Here is a 16175-nt window from a genome sequence, read left to right on the forward strand (position 1 = left end):
TGTTTCTCTTTGCCTGTTATTAAAAAAACATAAGAAAAAAGCTAGTGCATTTAAGTCAAAGAGCAACCTAGGTAACGTTGAAAATAACTGGTACATCTATAAGTTATTAAGGGTACCAACCCTTTCAGATATAGCCTGCTTGTCTTTGACTGCCAAGAGGAACAGAATGAGTTTCTTGGAAAAACAGTAATCTTTTCATGTAATTGTGGTAGGTAATTAGATACATGCAAGAAGAGACTTTATGTAATATCACTGGGTGTTCTAAGTAGAGCAAATTCATAAAACACCTCTAGCTGTTGCTAATATACAAAAAAAAGTGAAAAGGACAATCTAACAGTCCTAGATTTAATATTACAGGAAAATGACAAAATAGATCAAAACCAATAAAGTTTGAGAATGCATTTAAATTCCACTGCTTTAGTTTTCTCATAAGCTAACATTTTCCTTTTTTTTCCCAGTACTTGTCATGGTTTTAGATCCCTGAATTTTCTAAGCTCTAGAAAAATACAGAAGTAAGATGCAAATGCTTCCAACACGTAAAATTTTTAGCTCAGTTTGCAGGTAATTTTGCATTTCAAATAAACAAAATTAAAAAGTAGTTAATCATCAGTTCTCATGCCATTATTTTATGTTTGAACATTCAAAAGTGCTTCCAAACCAAGCATCTGTCCTTTTGAAATAAAGCTGAAGAAAAAGGATAATTGACTTTTGTCTGGATGTATTAAACTTATCTCACTAATGACCTGACGTAAGCCTGTCTAGACTTAGAAACAAAGGTAATTATATCTTTCAATGGTTGCAATCTATCTATATTTAAAATCTGTTATTTCATCTATATTTCTATTAATACATTTATATAACATTTGTCATATATTATTACATCTAGAATTTAATCAGAACAGACATGGAATGTGAAGTATTTCTGTTTTCCCTAAAGGGAACTCTGTCAATCCCAAAAGACTGACTAACAAAAATTAACTATTTTGCAATTAAGTTCTGTATGTAGAATTGAAGATATTTTCACCAGATGGTTTCTAACCTAGCATTAATCACTTCAAGTGCACTTCATTAATTATATGAATTTCTAACAGATGTTATTTCAAACATAACTTGCATTATTCAACACACAAAAAAACTAAATCAAAAGTTAAGTGCAATATAAGAACTTTTGCTTGGGAGGCACTACTTAGTAGCAAGGGTTTGAAATTATTACTTGATGGATTAAAGCCTGGAAAAAATGCAGTTAATTCATGATTTTAAAAGAAAATTTTCTTCAAACATTATTGTAAACAATTTTTTAAAGAACCCAAACATTTTTCTACCAAATTCAAATATAATTCTAAAATTGTTCAGGTTTGAATCATGGCTTTTAAATTTACTAAATAAACAGACTATGCTGTATAGGCAGGATGGGGAAAGGTATGAAATATTTACAGAGCCAGAACTGTTAAACTGAGTGCAACTTCAACTAGGCTGCAATGTTCATAAAACACTGAACTATCAATTAATTAAATAAGTCGATCTCATGCAGAAATAAATCAAGAAAGAAGAGAAAACAGAGTAGAAACGACAAATTCCTTAAAATGAGCACTCATGTATCTAGGAAAAAAAATCCTATAAAACCTCATTGAGGTATCATAGGAGGAGGATTGAAATTTCAATCCCAAAAATAAAATTTCCCCACAAATTAATTTATCATCAGGAAAGTGCAAGTTAGTTAAACACAAAATGTAGAATTCTACTTTTAAAATCTATTACGCCAATTATTTTAATAAATGCCAAACCAAACCATTAGAAGTCAAAATCAAGAAAAGGTTAAAGAGACAAAGACTAAAACTACACTTAAATTTCCTCCATATTGTCCTTGAGTTTAAAGACAATAAGCATTGTTTTTAAAACAGCCAAAACATCGAATACACTTGATCTAGATCTAAAACTTCTTTCAAAATGACCAAAATCTAGGAAATACTTATTGCCACAAAAATATGCACAAGGGTTTGTTTTTTGTTTTTTGTTGGTTTTTTTCCCCCCCATACAGTCAAAGATACATCCCTATCAAAATAACTTCGAAAAAGCTTCACATTCAAGAAAGAAATATCATGATAAGTCTTAACAGTTGGATGCAAATCTCATTATTAGAAACACATTGTGAAAAGTGCCTAGAACTAAAAATGAGTGAAACACAGTTTACTGAGGCACTGCAGCTTATCTTGTAATTTTTCGTGGTTTTATACCAAGACTATGGTCTTCATAACAGGATTACACACAAACTTATCAATACTTCTAGTGTTCCAAGTCCTAATGCAGATTTCTAAGACTATGCCTAAAAAAGCTATGGTACTTTTAAAAATGACATTTAAACAATGACTTTGATATTATCTGTCTATTATTGTTATTATTTAAATAATAATTTTTACACTGTCTTATCTTCAAAGCAATTATTTTGTAAACACACAAAGTGGAATCTAAAAGTATACTCTTTATATAGTGTTCCAATTTTAGATTTTCTAAAGAAATAAAAAAATTTGCCTATATTTTCCACAAAACGTTTCTAGTTTTGACTTTGACATAACCAGACCCCTAGAGAAACAAAAAACCCCCCAACCCTGCTAAAACATACGTTTTAAATTTGATTTCTGAGGGACAGTCTCTACTATCATATTCTACATTAAGACTGCAACTAAATTTAAATTTCTTCTGTAAAACAATAAAGGAATTTGAATTTACATAGTAAGTAAAGCTGAGAAGGAAAAAAGTAGTAAGATGAATAGAAACCAATCAACATGGCAAAAAATACAAAATGCAAACCCATAAATATCAACAGAAAAAAAAACATTTTAGGAAAGACTAACAACTTAAAAATTAATTTTATTATTTATATAATAATTTTAAAATTAACTTTGGGCCTTTTTCCTTTATTTTAACATTACACATCACTATAAAGATACTTATCACTATATTTGGAGGTCATGTTTTTTCCCAAATATCTTTTAGCTTTGTTTATGGAAATTCTTTAATGTAAGACTTGCAGACGAAGAATAAAGTAAAAGGCAGATGAACAAACCATTTCTGTGTACTTCAAATTAAGGCAATGTTTTCAATTTTTACCAGGTCATCGTAAGGATCTTCAGGATTCTTATGTAAATAAATTCATAATAAACTCTCTAGTCAGAACAAATGAAAAAACATCCAGAAATAACTTAAATATATTATTTAGGTGTGCTGTTTGTTCCTTCTCTTCCTCTTCACATGCCCCAAAATTAGTATAGGATACACAGATCTTACTTTGCAGACAACTTCATTTAAAATGGCAAAAGCCAGCTACTTCAGAATTAATTGAACCTTAGCTTGACATTTACACTAAAACCCGCAGAACAGTCAAATGTGTTAACTTGTCTTAACATAGGTGTAGAGCATAGGAAACAGGTAACACTCTGCTATATACCATAAAGACATTTAATCTGACAAAATAAAGCCATGGGAGGTGTAGTAGAAGATTACAAGCAACTAAGATGGGAAGATTAAGAGCAAAAAGTAGTAATAAAATAAAACAAACATTTAGAGGCAGGCTAAGCATGCAGAACAAGCAAGAGAGAGTGTATGTGAAGAAGAGACAACTTACATGGCTGTTGAGAAGAGAGCTTCTGTGAGTGGACAGACCATCAGACTTTTGCAGTGTCTCAATCGCCATTTCAATCTGATAATAGATGTCATTAAAAAAAGGACTCAAGACGGGATAGTAAAAAAGCCTGATCAGAGAAGTTTTGACAGACTGCTAATAGATCAATAGAAATGCCTACTTTATTCCTGGCTAGGGCATATATTCTACTAAAAGGCCTCATTCCAGAGTCCCAGTGAAGACAAACCTCTTCAAGGAGGTCAGAAAGTCATTTTGCTCACATATATACTGCAGGATCATAGCCTCAATGTCCATTTTGCCTTCCAAGCTACTCAGAATGAGCTCAAAGGAGTAGAATTATTGGTGAGCTGCACTGAAACAAAAATAACCCTGACTGAACAAAAATATCATTAAGTAAAAATAAAAATTTTTAAAAAATCCCTAAACGATTTTAAGAAAGGCCTCCATATGCATTCCCTTCAATTAAATCAGGAAAAGACATGCAGAGTTTGCAATAGGAATTGAATTAGAAACAGAACTTTAACTCTCTGAAATTACAGAATCAAATCCCAAACCAAAGTAATTCAATAGGTTTTACACCATTAACTTCACTGGGACAGGACATCAACCCTTACTGCTGCCAGCACCCTCTGAATATTCCCAGCTGTCAAAGTAAATGGAAAGTCAGGAGTTACACAGACTGCAGGATCCAGCTTTTGGAAAAGCAGATTTGTTCACAATAATTTTGCTTTTTAAAAGGAAAAGAAAATACAGTACAACTAAAATACAAAATAGAATTTCTTCAAATGCAAAAGTACAAATATTCTCACACCCATTCCCTTTCTCTTCTTTTTTAGTAACAACAGATATTTTGATTTTTATCAGTTTGGTAACAACAACAATAAAGAAAAAATAAGAACCTAAGTGTAATTTAACTGGGGGCTAGAAGAGCAAAAACAACAATGAAAATGACAGCGACAATGTGATGCACAGTAAGAAAAGGCATACAGTTAATTAGCTACATTAAATGGCCAAAGTGAAAGCAATGGAAACCACCATTATACCTTTTAAAAACAATTATAATTCTCTGTGTAGACATTTTTAATGAACCCTCTCTATCCTCCTTCAAATATCCAAAATTTTAGTGAAATAATTTATCCATATTGCCTGAACTCTCTGTATAGCAGGAAATTACCTAAAAATACTATAGTAGGTATTTGAATTTACCATACATATAAAACTAGCTTTTTTTTTTACAACGCAACTGACAAGTATTTTATCGTAATAATGTGAGGAGTCTTTTCTTTTAACTGTTTAATATTAGCTTTGCAAGTTTTTTTTTTTAAAGTACATTATTAAAAATATGCAGTTATTATCAAGAAAACTTACTTGGCAATAATGTTTTTTCTTTAAATAATCTGACTTCTTCACTGACTTGCTTCCACAGAAACTACTATGAGGTCAAAGTATTCAATCACACAAGAAAGATCAAATTCTAAAAGCATGCCACATGATAAAAACTACAAGCTGAAAAGATCATCATAGTAAGGTCAACTTGCTATGTGCTGTAGCCACAGAATTTCCCTTCCTAACATAATGCTAAAATCCAACAATGAAGACCATACAGACATTCAAATCCTAAATCTGAATGTTAGGTTACTTGTTCCACAATTCTCAATCCACAGCAGTACCGTACACCGAGGTTACACTGCCTGGCGCTCATTCCCACTACTGCACAACTCTCATTTTGTTGCTGCAACTTCTGGTCTTGTTCAGAGAACCAGTCTGTTAAAAAGAAGTAACTGCACTTAAAAAGTAAAGTGGCATTACAGACAACACTCCTTCCTCACTGCCATATTGATTCCATGGGTTTTGGTGCTAACCTTCCATCTTTTTAATGGGCTTTTTGTTATTTGAGAAATTTTTGTTGCTGGAATTTCTTTTAGTAGATTTCACCAGTATGGCCATTGAAGACAATGAATCTCTGTTTACTTTTACTGCATAATGTAAGCCAAGCAGTACTGGTTACCACTAAAACATGTTAATTACTTTAATATATGTGATCTATATTTAAAATGAGTCTTCATCATATTCTAGTAGGACAAGCTAAAAGAGAAATTGTTCTCACTACCAATTATTTTTTTTACCATTTCTAGTCTAAATTTTGATAAAATGAACTTTAACCTTTTTCTGACAGATACATATCTCTTTACTGAAAGAAACTCTCTTCCTAGGTAGGTTATACAATTGCTTCTTAACTATTTTTGAGCATATAATATCATCGATTTGAAGACAGATTTTCTAGACAGTAAATCATTCACTTGTCCTTTCTGAAAATTTGCAGCTACCTCTTAGTTTACTTTATTGGTACCCTGCAGGGCTCAATTCTAGGGCCAGTTCTGTTCATACTTTTATCAGTGATCTGAATACAGGAGTTGAATGCACCATTAGTAAGTTTGCTGACAAGACCAAACTGTAAGGTGCTGTTGACTCTCTTGCTGGACAAGAGTTCTTGCAGAGGGGTCTAGATAGAGTGGACATGAAAGTGACAAGTCGAAATGCACCTGGGATTGAGAAGGGCCAGACACAAGTCTAAACTGGGACAGGTATCTGGACAGCAACCTTCAAGAGAGGGTTTTGGGGTCCTGATCAGAAGCAGGCCCTGTAGCAGCAGCAGTGTCCTAGAAGCAGCAGACAGTCTGCAGGTACCTAAGACATGCATACTGACTATTTAATATAGCATGTTCTCTAGAGATTAAAAAAGAATATGTTGAGTCAACCTAGAGAGAAATACACACCTAAGAGTCATAGACTGGAGGAACAAAAAATGCTTGGAGTTAAGTCAGATTACCTTCTCCTTCTCAAATTTTCAAATGAAACATTGATGCCCAGGTCCCAGGGGACCAGGTCTGAAGGGACCTTGACATGGTTGAGGTTGGCTGACGCAAACCTCATGAAGTTCAACAAAGCAAAGGTCCTATCCTACACCTCAATTATGGCAGTCCCAGGCAACACTTACAGGTTGGGCAGCCCTGCAGAGAAAGACTTGGAAGAGTAATAGTTGGCAATAAAACTCAACATGAATCGTCCATTGCACTCATAGCCCAGAAAGCCAACGAAATCCTGGGCTGCATCAAAAGGAGTGTGGCCAACAGGTCAAAGGAGGTGATTCTGCCCCTCTACTCTGCTCTTGTGAGATCCCATCTGGAGTGCTGTGTCCAGGCCTGTGGCCCTCACAATAAGAAGGGCATAGGATTGTTGAAGGAGGCCTATGAAGTTGGTAAGAGGACTAGAATGCCTCCCCTATGAAGACAGGCTGAGAAAGTTGGGGCTGTTCAGCCTGGAGAAGAGAAGGTTGCATGGAGACCTCATAGCAACCTTCCAGTGCCTGAAGGTAGTCTACAGGGAAGCTGGAAAGGGACTCTCCATCAGGAACTGCAGTGATAGGACAACAAGTAATGGGTAAAAATTTAAAGAGGGGAAATTTAGGTTAGATATTAGCAAAAAATTCATTACTGTGAGGGTGGTGAGACAGTGGAACAGGTTGCCCACAGGTTGCTGTTGTGGTTGTCCCAACCCTGGCAGTGTTCAAGGTCAGGTTAGATAAGGCTTTGAGCAACCTGGTCTAGTGCAAGGTATCCCTGCACATGGCAGGGAGGGTTGGGACTAGATGACCAGTAAGGTCCTTTTCAACTCTTAAAATTCTATGATTCTGTGTTTACTTTCTTTGCTATAAGTTCTCAAACACAGGGTCAAACAGACCAATTTACTATTTCTCCCCAGGATCATCCAGTTATTTGTATATTTCATATCCATTATACATATCTTTAAACATATTCTAAACTTTTTACTTTGTGGTCATTTCCCCCATGTTTGGAAAATAAAAAGATCGCTTTTCAAGTTTATCGTAACAACTTTTAGAATATATACATTCCACCTAACACTGAAAAACAATTATAAACACATCAGAGTTATGCCAGAAAATCAAAATAGAGAAACTAAAATGAAAGTTCAATTTAAATTCTTATTAAAAGCAAATTTGAAAACGTTTATGGCATGACAACCTTAGACAAAGGTACAGTGGCCATATTAGAACAAGTGTGTATTTAATAAGAAGCAAAAAAATCCCTAGTCCTTTAGAAACATGATGCATCTATGCCACTGATAATCAGATTGTTATGAGATCACTGTAAGTCTTCTGGCATCCAGTTGATTATATATTTTTAAATAAAAAGAATTAGCAGAAATTCTTCTCATGGATTCAAAGATATCTATTTTTAATATCTTATTAACATCTTATTAAAAATTATGTTTCTTAAAATCTTTTTAATTTGGTAATTGGAATGCTACATTGGAATAAACTGAGTTTCCAACAACTTGGTTTTTAGATACAAAAGTACTAGAATAAATATTAAACTGCCCAAACTGGAAACAACCTATAGTTGTTAGAGGGGTTTCACGCAGAAAACACACTAAAAGCCAATGAAGCCAGCCTGTATCATAAAAGAAACAGGGAGCATAGGCAGATAAAGCCAGAATGCAGTGAGGGTAGGTGAGGCTGACCTTAGCAGGGTCATTCCCCCTTTCCTCCACATTCCTTGTCTTGGGAAAAGGGCACAGTCTCAATGCAAGACTTCACAGCGGAGCAGCAAGGCACTCAAAGGGAGAAAGACGCAAGTTATTTTGGTGACATTGCTACACTGAAAGAGAGAGGGAGAAGCAATGATGAAGATCCACAGCTCTGAAGGAGAAACCATAAGAGGAGTAAAAGCCTTGAATACAGAGGTGTATAAAGGCCCATGACCTATGGGCTATCCTTTTTTTTTTTTCCCCCACAAAAGATGTCACTGTGCTCAGTTGAAGAAATCATAAGTAAATATCTTGCTCGAATAACATGTCAGATCAAATGATCCAATAATCCCTTTAGTATAAAAATCTGTGCATCTTTGATTTGATCAGAAATGTTTTGTTTTATGCTGAGATGGATCCAGTTAAATGAAAATTACCAGAAAAGTTCCTTCTACCAAGAAAGAGATTATTAAATAAAATCTCATCTCAAACTGTTTTCCAAATGATAACCCCTCTGCCTTTTATGAAACATTTAAACATTTGTTAGTTTTTCTGAAAATAATTATAATACTTTCACTAAAACGGTATTATCAAGATATGATATTTCCACTTGGCCTTCTTACTTCTTCTTGTTCTTTCTCCAATAGTACAACACATTTTTGGCAGGTACCGTTCTTCTTTTAAAGCTAACAGCAACTTTGGCACACTGTGCTTACTACCAGAACTAATAATTTTTGGTGATACGTTACATCAATATTAATTTTGTTTTTATTTTCATGCACATTTAGATTTGCACTGAAATATGATGAATTTCTGTAACAGCATGACTGGAGACCTCTTATAGTTGGTGATGACTGACGAATGACAACTGTAAATTGAAGAACAGTTGTAAAGCTCACTTGAAAACAAGACTAATAGATGGGAGCCTCTTACTGACTGACAAGAATAACAACACATTTATTACTAGAAATTGTATGAATTTTTTAACCTTGTGATATTATGAAATATGTTGATTAGATCACCCTGTTTCATCACAAGAACACTCTTCAGATGTTTACATATGGGGAAAAAAATTGGAAGGTGATTTATATTTCATTATTAACATGGCAATCCAATTTTCTGGGGAGTCTCTTAAATGTAGCTGCTCCTTCTTTAATGAGAGCTGCCAGTAAACCAGATGACTCTTTCGTCCAGCTTTCAACGTGGAAATTCATTTCAAACAGACATCCAGCTAGGGTAAATCAGTTCTTGCTCAATGCAATCACAGTCTAGTCGTGACCAATCCACATATACTCATATGAAAATGATCACTTTGGAAAGCTTTTTATCTACTCAGCATCTTATACAGAAGGTCTTGTAATCTAAATGCCTTTCTGTTTTAGTGAAAAAGTCCTTTCTGGCAGGTAGTTTAGAAGTAGTTTATTAGGCCAGCAAAGAATATAACAGGAAGAAGCAATGAAATCAGTGGAAATGAAAAAAAAAAAAAGCTAGCAAATATTCTTCACATATGCTAAGATAAACCACTACTGTATATATGTTGGAATAGTTTTAATAGTGCACAAGTCCTGATATTTTAGCTATAAAACCAGTGCTACTGCCTGTCCTAGCTTAAGCAGGACAATTTTCTGATGAAATATTAAATGACAAAAATTAAAATTAATTAAATACTACAAAATAATATATGCTCTTTATTAAACCTGAAGCAGAATTCAGAATTACATTAAACCACAACAAAAATAAAGTGAAAATAAACTTAAGGTAAAAAGTCTCTGAGTATCTTTTACTGAATTCTGCATAAACCAAACAGCATACCTGGTGAAAAGTAAATTAGAGTTTTAATTTAATTTATCTATAAGACAATTAATAAAATTGACTTGTTTTACACATTTGACTTTTAACCTGAAACTGTTTTGTTTCTTTCTTTTAACTTATCAGAAAGAGATAATATCAATTATACAATTAATTTGCTTGTTATAGAATGTAATGGTTTGATCAGTGAGGGTGATAAACAACAAAAGAAATGAAGTTACCAGTTGAAAAGAGTAAACAGAACTAGTACCTCTATAGCAAAATAAAGAGAACTTGTGATGACCACATGTATTAATAAATAATTTCTCATTAATTTCTATATCATTATTTTTCCACATGAAAATTTTCCAAACTAATTCAAAATTTGGAAAATTTTTCTGCATATTATGCTAGCAAATCAGTCTGGACAGAGGTTATTTTGATGATTCCAATAAATTCTCTATCATGGCGAGGCTTAGCGAACGAAGATTTGGGAAGAAATGAAAAAAGTTATGATGGTAAAGACGAAATGAGGATCATAAGTGAAACAAGCTCTACCTATCTGAAGTGCAATCAAATTAAAATATTACATAGCTCTATTTTACACAGTTTAACTATGCCCCCTAGTAAAGTTACAACAGACTTGGTGCTTTAAAGTAAGTTTCAACTGAAGCTTTAGTGTTTCAATTAACTCTTGGATATTTCAGCTGAAACATACACACCGAACCTAAAATAGTAAAATCTAAAATCACTTTATGTCCCACTTCCTTAGCAAGAAATGTACTTCTAATATACTCTAATGTATCATACCTTCAGAATACTATACAGAATAAATACCACTCTAAAAACCAGAAGAAACTATTTTAGTGTCAAAATGCAATTTAATAATTGTCATTTAATTAGAAGTATTTTTTTCTATTCTTAAAAACAAGTTGATAGAGCAGTACAGAACTTATCTTAAGAAACTAAACCAGGCTGTTTTATTGACCCATTAAGCAAGAAAAAGATGTTGCTGAAGTCATGAACCTTAGATTTTGTTCAGTGTTGGCAAATTTTTAATTTTGCCAAAAAAATCAAAACAGTTTTTAATTTGCAAAATAGAGCACTGAGTTTTGATATTCAAGTAATTCTAGAATTTCCAATTTCAAAGTAAATCTACTACCCTTCACTTGTGTTTACTGAATACATTGAAGCCTCACTTGTTTTCACATTCAGTTAAGCATCTGAAATCTGAAAGAGGAATTATGCTTCTTTCAGAAACTCTGTTCCTCTATTAAAGTGATGTCAAATAAAGGCAAATGTTAATATACATTCTTTTTTGTAATTCAAATATAAAATTCTTTGTTGTTAGCTGAAAGCTCCCACTATGTTTTAGTGGGATATTATACTATTCATGAATTCATTTTTACAATTCTTGTTCTCAGAAAATAATACCGCATAGGTTTTTGGATGAAACAATAATTTCTTCCATGGTACAAGAACTTTGTATTTGTCCATATCAATCACCTTAAGAATCAAAATAGAGAGAATTTATCAGATCATCTAAATTATCCACTGCTATTAGATTGGTTACTAAAAATTAGGTCCTGTAATTTCATTGTCTTTTTGAATACTGGTGAATCTATATTATTAATGATGTTTTATCTCCTTTCTATATTTTTCAACTCTTGCTACCCTATGTTTCACAATTCTCTTCCCCATTACTTCCAAATCTCTACATCCAGACCAGAATACCCAGAAGGATGAGGTAAAAGTACTCATTAGGGCTATGCAGCAAAGTTAGACACAGTATAAACATGTTTTCCTAACTGAAATATGGGCCGATTGAGTAAGCTCTTAAGGGAAGGATCTGTGCTTATGTTTATGTATCTGCAATATTATCTACCACAGTTATAACAGAATGCATCTTCCCATAGCACTGTCAGACACTGTCACAATGAGCTTCTAATCTGGAACAGACTTTGGAGACATACCACAGATAAGTAAATAAAGTATTAAAATGTAGTATCTCAGAATTCTGAACACCTGGAAATATTTTGAAATAACCTATCAAAACTATACTAATATCAGGTAAACAAACTAAAAGAACACAGAGAAGTTACAGACACTAATCTGTAGCTTACATTATTTAACACGTACATCTAACATAGTTATCCTCAGCGACACTGTATTTTTCTTATGTTTTCAGAAAAATTAAAAATGTTAAAATTTAAGGTATGAAATGTAAATATTTGCAAGCTGTCAAGGGAAAGGTATGTCTTTAAGTTTTCATAGTATTCTTACTGCTGTATCTTAAACATATATAGTGCTTTTTTTACAAAAAGTACTATGTAGTACTTATTCTGGCAACATAATACTGCTATACATTTTGTCACAAAAACTGTGTCAGTCTGCAAGAACATCTGAGTGACTAAGAAACTAGTCTCAAAGATTTTGCGTCAGTCTGAAATACTTACTGTCGCTGGGGAGGCCCGCGTTGTGTGAGTCACTGTGTGACCAGAATTTTCCATTGAATTCCCAATCAGATAGGTCCCTCCTGAGCTGCTGATGAGTTGTCCTCCCGTTACACCCATCTGAATCCCTCCAGTGCCCACCATGCTGTGAGACGAGACCACTGTTGTCACCTGTGCAGAACTTCCTTGAGTATCAAAATAATTTCCCCCAGTGTTTTGAGTGTACATCTGGGTTTCTGTGTAAGGGTAAGTTGTTGATCGGCTTCAAGAAAAGAAAACAAAAGGAAAATACGTTATTTGTATTTCATTTAGATGAGGGAAATGTTATAATTCTAGAAATACATTTACAATAGCTTAAACCAAATCAAATAAGATTGGTAAATAAGCCCTGCCTCCTCAGAGAATAACATTTAATCAAGTCAAAGCATTAAATAATCAATTCAGTGTCAATGTTAAAGTATCCACTAAGTATCCACTAAACATTACAGAAAAATTGTCAGTCCTCTGTGAAGAGGAAGAGAGAAGGGAAGTACAATAAAAATTGGAGATGGGCAGACAGAGTTCATCCAATTTATAAGCAATTTATAAAGCTCCATCTATATCAACTTTTTTAAAATCTGACAAAACTTTGATTTTAGTCACATGTTATATATTTTGCATAAGGTGCAGGTTGGAAAATTACAAACAATTCATACAAATGTCAGCTAACAGAGTCTAATGTTCAAGAATCCTATGTTATCTATTGTTTTTAAATAGACTGAAGCTCTTGAATGAAGCTTGAAACTCTGAGTTCTCTGGTGTTTTGGGAAATCCATTTATCTTTAAAGGGCAGATCAAAATTGGACATGAATTCACGTTGTGATAAAAAACTGTATTTAAGAAATAAAACCTAAACAGAACTATAACTTGTAAAAAGGTCAAAAACATGAAAGAAGTTAAAAGATATACAACAGTAACATTTTTAAAATCACTTTGAAGTGTGAAACATTTATGTCTAATTAACCAGTTTACCCTAACAAACTATTCAGCTACTGAAAGCTTCTATCATGTTTCATGTTCTTATTTACTTATCTTGAATCATTACTCTTCATGTTATAATCTATTTATAATTTTTGAATGTGGATTTGTTCCCATGTATTAAATTTGATCTTTAAATCACTCTGTTTCATAATTTTTAAGTAAATAACATTCATTATTTCAAAGACTGAGCTTTGTAACTTGGCAAGTATGACAACAGGTAAAAATCAGTCTGTTTACCCAATCATTAATTTTCTTATTTAAGCATAAAAATCTGTAATTTCTTGCAATCCACAGGCAATACCATTTTGAAATTCAAAGTTCTCCATTAATACAGAGTTGCATACGCTGAGGTGCACTTAGTCCAAGTAAATGAATTTCAAAAGTATTAAGATTCGGAGAAAACAATCTCTGTCTAAGTCTCCAATTTGGTTAGTACAATCAAACAAACACAGAGTCCTGCAATGTCATGTAACTCAACAAGTTAAAAAAAAAAACAACAAAAAACCAACCAACCAACCAACCAAAAAACCCCCCAACAACCAAACACCAAAACCCCAGACACTTTTGTCCAGAAACACAAGAGGTGGAAGCAGTACCCATGTTTTATGCAGTAAGCTGGTGATTAATACACTTATCCAGGAACCTGAAGTCAGGCTTTTCTTCCCCTTTATCTCTACAATGTTTAGTTTTTTATCAATATAGAAAAGGTCAAGGCAATTTTCTGGTTTTGGTTTTTTCTTTTTTTTTTAATTATGAAAGCTTACATAAGATGAATTAATTGATAAACAACAGAACCAGAGATGATGATTTCTTCTTCACCTTCAGAAAACCATTACTTTCAAATAACTGAAGAAAGTATAACACCTTATCAACAACCAGTCATAACTTCTGCTGTAGTAATTATGGGCACAACAGTTTCTCCTTTCCTCTTCAGAGACTTTCAAAAACTCCAAAACTTTAGTTTTAGAATCCAAAATGTTTCATAACCCTTATACTACATTTTTCACTCTCATCAAGCTTAAGTATTTCAAAAGCCTCAAGATCTTCCAAAAGCTGCAAGAAACTTAAATTAATCTAAAAGAAATTCCTTGCAGTCTGCTGAAAGCAAAGCAAAATATTTATTTTAGGGACTAATGCTCAAACAGACATTTGATCTATCACCCTTTCTTCTGGAGATTAAAACCAGTTGACCTTTGCATTGCAGTAATCTTTGCATGCATATAGGTGCTGTGGAGGTCCTGATTTATCTGTTCTCTCAAGCCAAGGTATCACAGTGATACCTTGTGATAACACAGTGATGTTGTTTATCTGAAAACCAGAGATTAGAATCACTGAATTGTTAAGGTTGGAAGAAAACATCAACTCCAACCATTAACTGAGCACTGCCATGTTCACCCGTAAGTCATGTCCACACGTGCATCTAGATGGTTTGCGAACATTTCCAGGGATGGTCTCTGCCACCTCCCCAGACTGCCTGTGCTTGATCGCTCCTTGCAGTGAAGTTTTTCCTGTTATCCAACCTAATCTCCCCAGGTCCACCCTGAGGTCATTTATCTTGTGATATGCACAATAACCACTACCAGACTGGATGTTGCATCTGTTTTTACACAATGAGAACACTGCCATGTAGCAGAGGACAAATTTAGGGCAATGTGATGCAGGCTCAGGGGAACTAGTTCATGGAAATGATCACTAAGTGACTGAACACTGTAATTTCTCCCAAAATAGGAAACAAAAACTTCATATCAGGTGTCAGTAAGGAAAGGAATGAAAGTTTAAGACCATTGTTGACAGCAAAAATAGACATGGGTAGAGGAAATACACGGTATAAAAGATGTCAGGAGAACAAATCTCATTTACAAAAGTGGAATTGAATCTTTGAAGCAATGAAAACCCTAGAGAGGGCTCCGAATTTCAAAGAAAATTAAGTCATGGACTTGGTATGAAATAGGGAGAGTAAATGAAATACCTGCATATCATACATAAGGCATACCTGTATATCACACATATAATCTATAAAGCTGTGTATCATGCACAGTCTCTAAATAAGGATTCACTGTAACACAGCACCTATTTCTTCTTATAGCAGTACTCTGTATCAATGGATTAGTGTATCAGTGGGATACACCAATGGGCCACACTTCAAAATAAACACACTCTTCCCTTTGTTCCAACAACCAGCAGGTTCTTCTAGAAGAGCAAGTTCTAGATTTGGTGATGATTTAGCAAACCTTTCACAGCTGAAATCAACTGGGTCTTTAAAAGTGAGATAAAACCATTATTATTACATGCAATAATAATTGCAACTTAGGAAAGAACCATTTAAATTACCCAAAATATAAACCACTTTATCTGGGATTTAAAAATGCAGCTTGATGACATTTTGAAAGCAGTTTAGAGAAATTATGTTTTTAGAAAGCAGACTTGAAATTTTTAAGGTCCTTGCCCATGGTAACATGATCCTTTAAAATAAAATTGTAGCAAAGAGGAAAATATGGTGTTATATCCTTTAGACAGACTTGAGGGATAACTCCAAATAAGGAAATGATCTTCTACTTCTCCACAGCACTTGTAGCACAAATATGTAATACCTTCTCAAATAGCTTGATACATATCATAGTCAGTTCTTTCACATCCCAAAGACAGTAAAAGCATTCTCTCCTTCAACAGCAGCATATAAAGATCATACAGGGACTAACCCCAGTGTAACTAAAGTCACAGAATCA

At 33.7% G+C, this 16175-nt stretch overlaps 1 protein-coding gene across 4 annotated transcripts in view; it reads right to left on the reverse strand.

Annotated features, from left to right (window-relative positions):
* Positions 1 to 16175, reverse strand: part of RFX3 (regulatory factor X3) — a 106659-nt gene that overhangs the window by 24672 nt on the left and 65812 nt on the right. For 3 of the 4 annotated variants that reach the window (XM_027634699.1, XM_027634700.1, XM_027634702.1), the window contains exons 4-5: positions 12433 to 12691; positions 3623 to 3697 (exon numbers count right to left, since the gene is read on the reverse strand). In XM_027634699.1, the coding sequence (XP_027490500.1) occupies positions 3623 to 3697; positions 12433 to 12691 (334 nt within the window). The remainder of the gene's footprint in view (positions 1 to 3622; positions 3698 to 12432; positions 12692 to 16175) is intronic. The other variant, XM_027634701.1, reaches the window with a different exon arrangement.

This window comes from Corapipo altera, unplaced genomic scaffold, assembly GCF_003945725.1.
Source record: "Corapipo altera isolate COAL_440 unplaced genomic scaffold, ASM394572v1 61411, whole genome shotgun sequence".
Lineage (NCBI taxonomy): Eukaryota > Metazoa > Chordata > Aves > Passeriformes > Pipridae > Corapipo > Corapipo altera.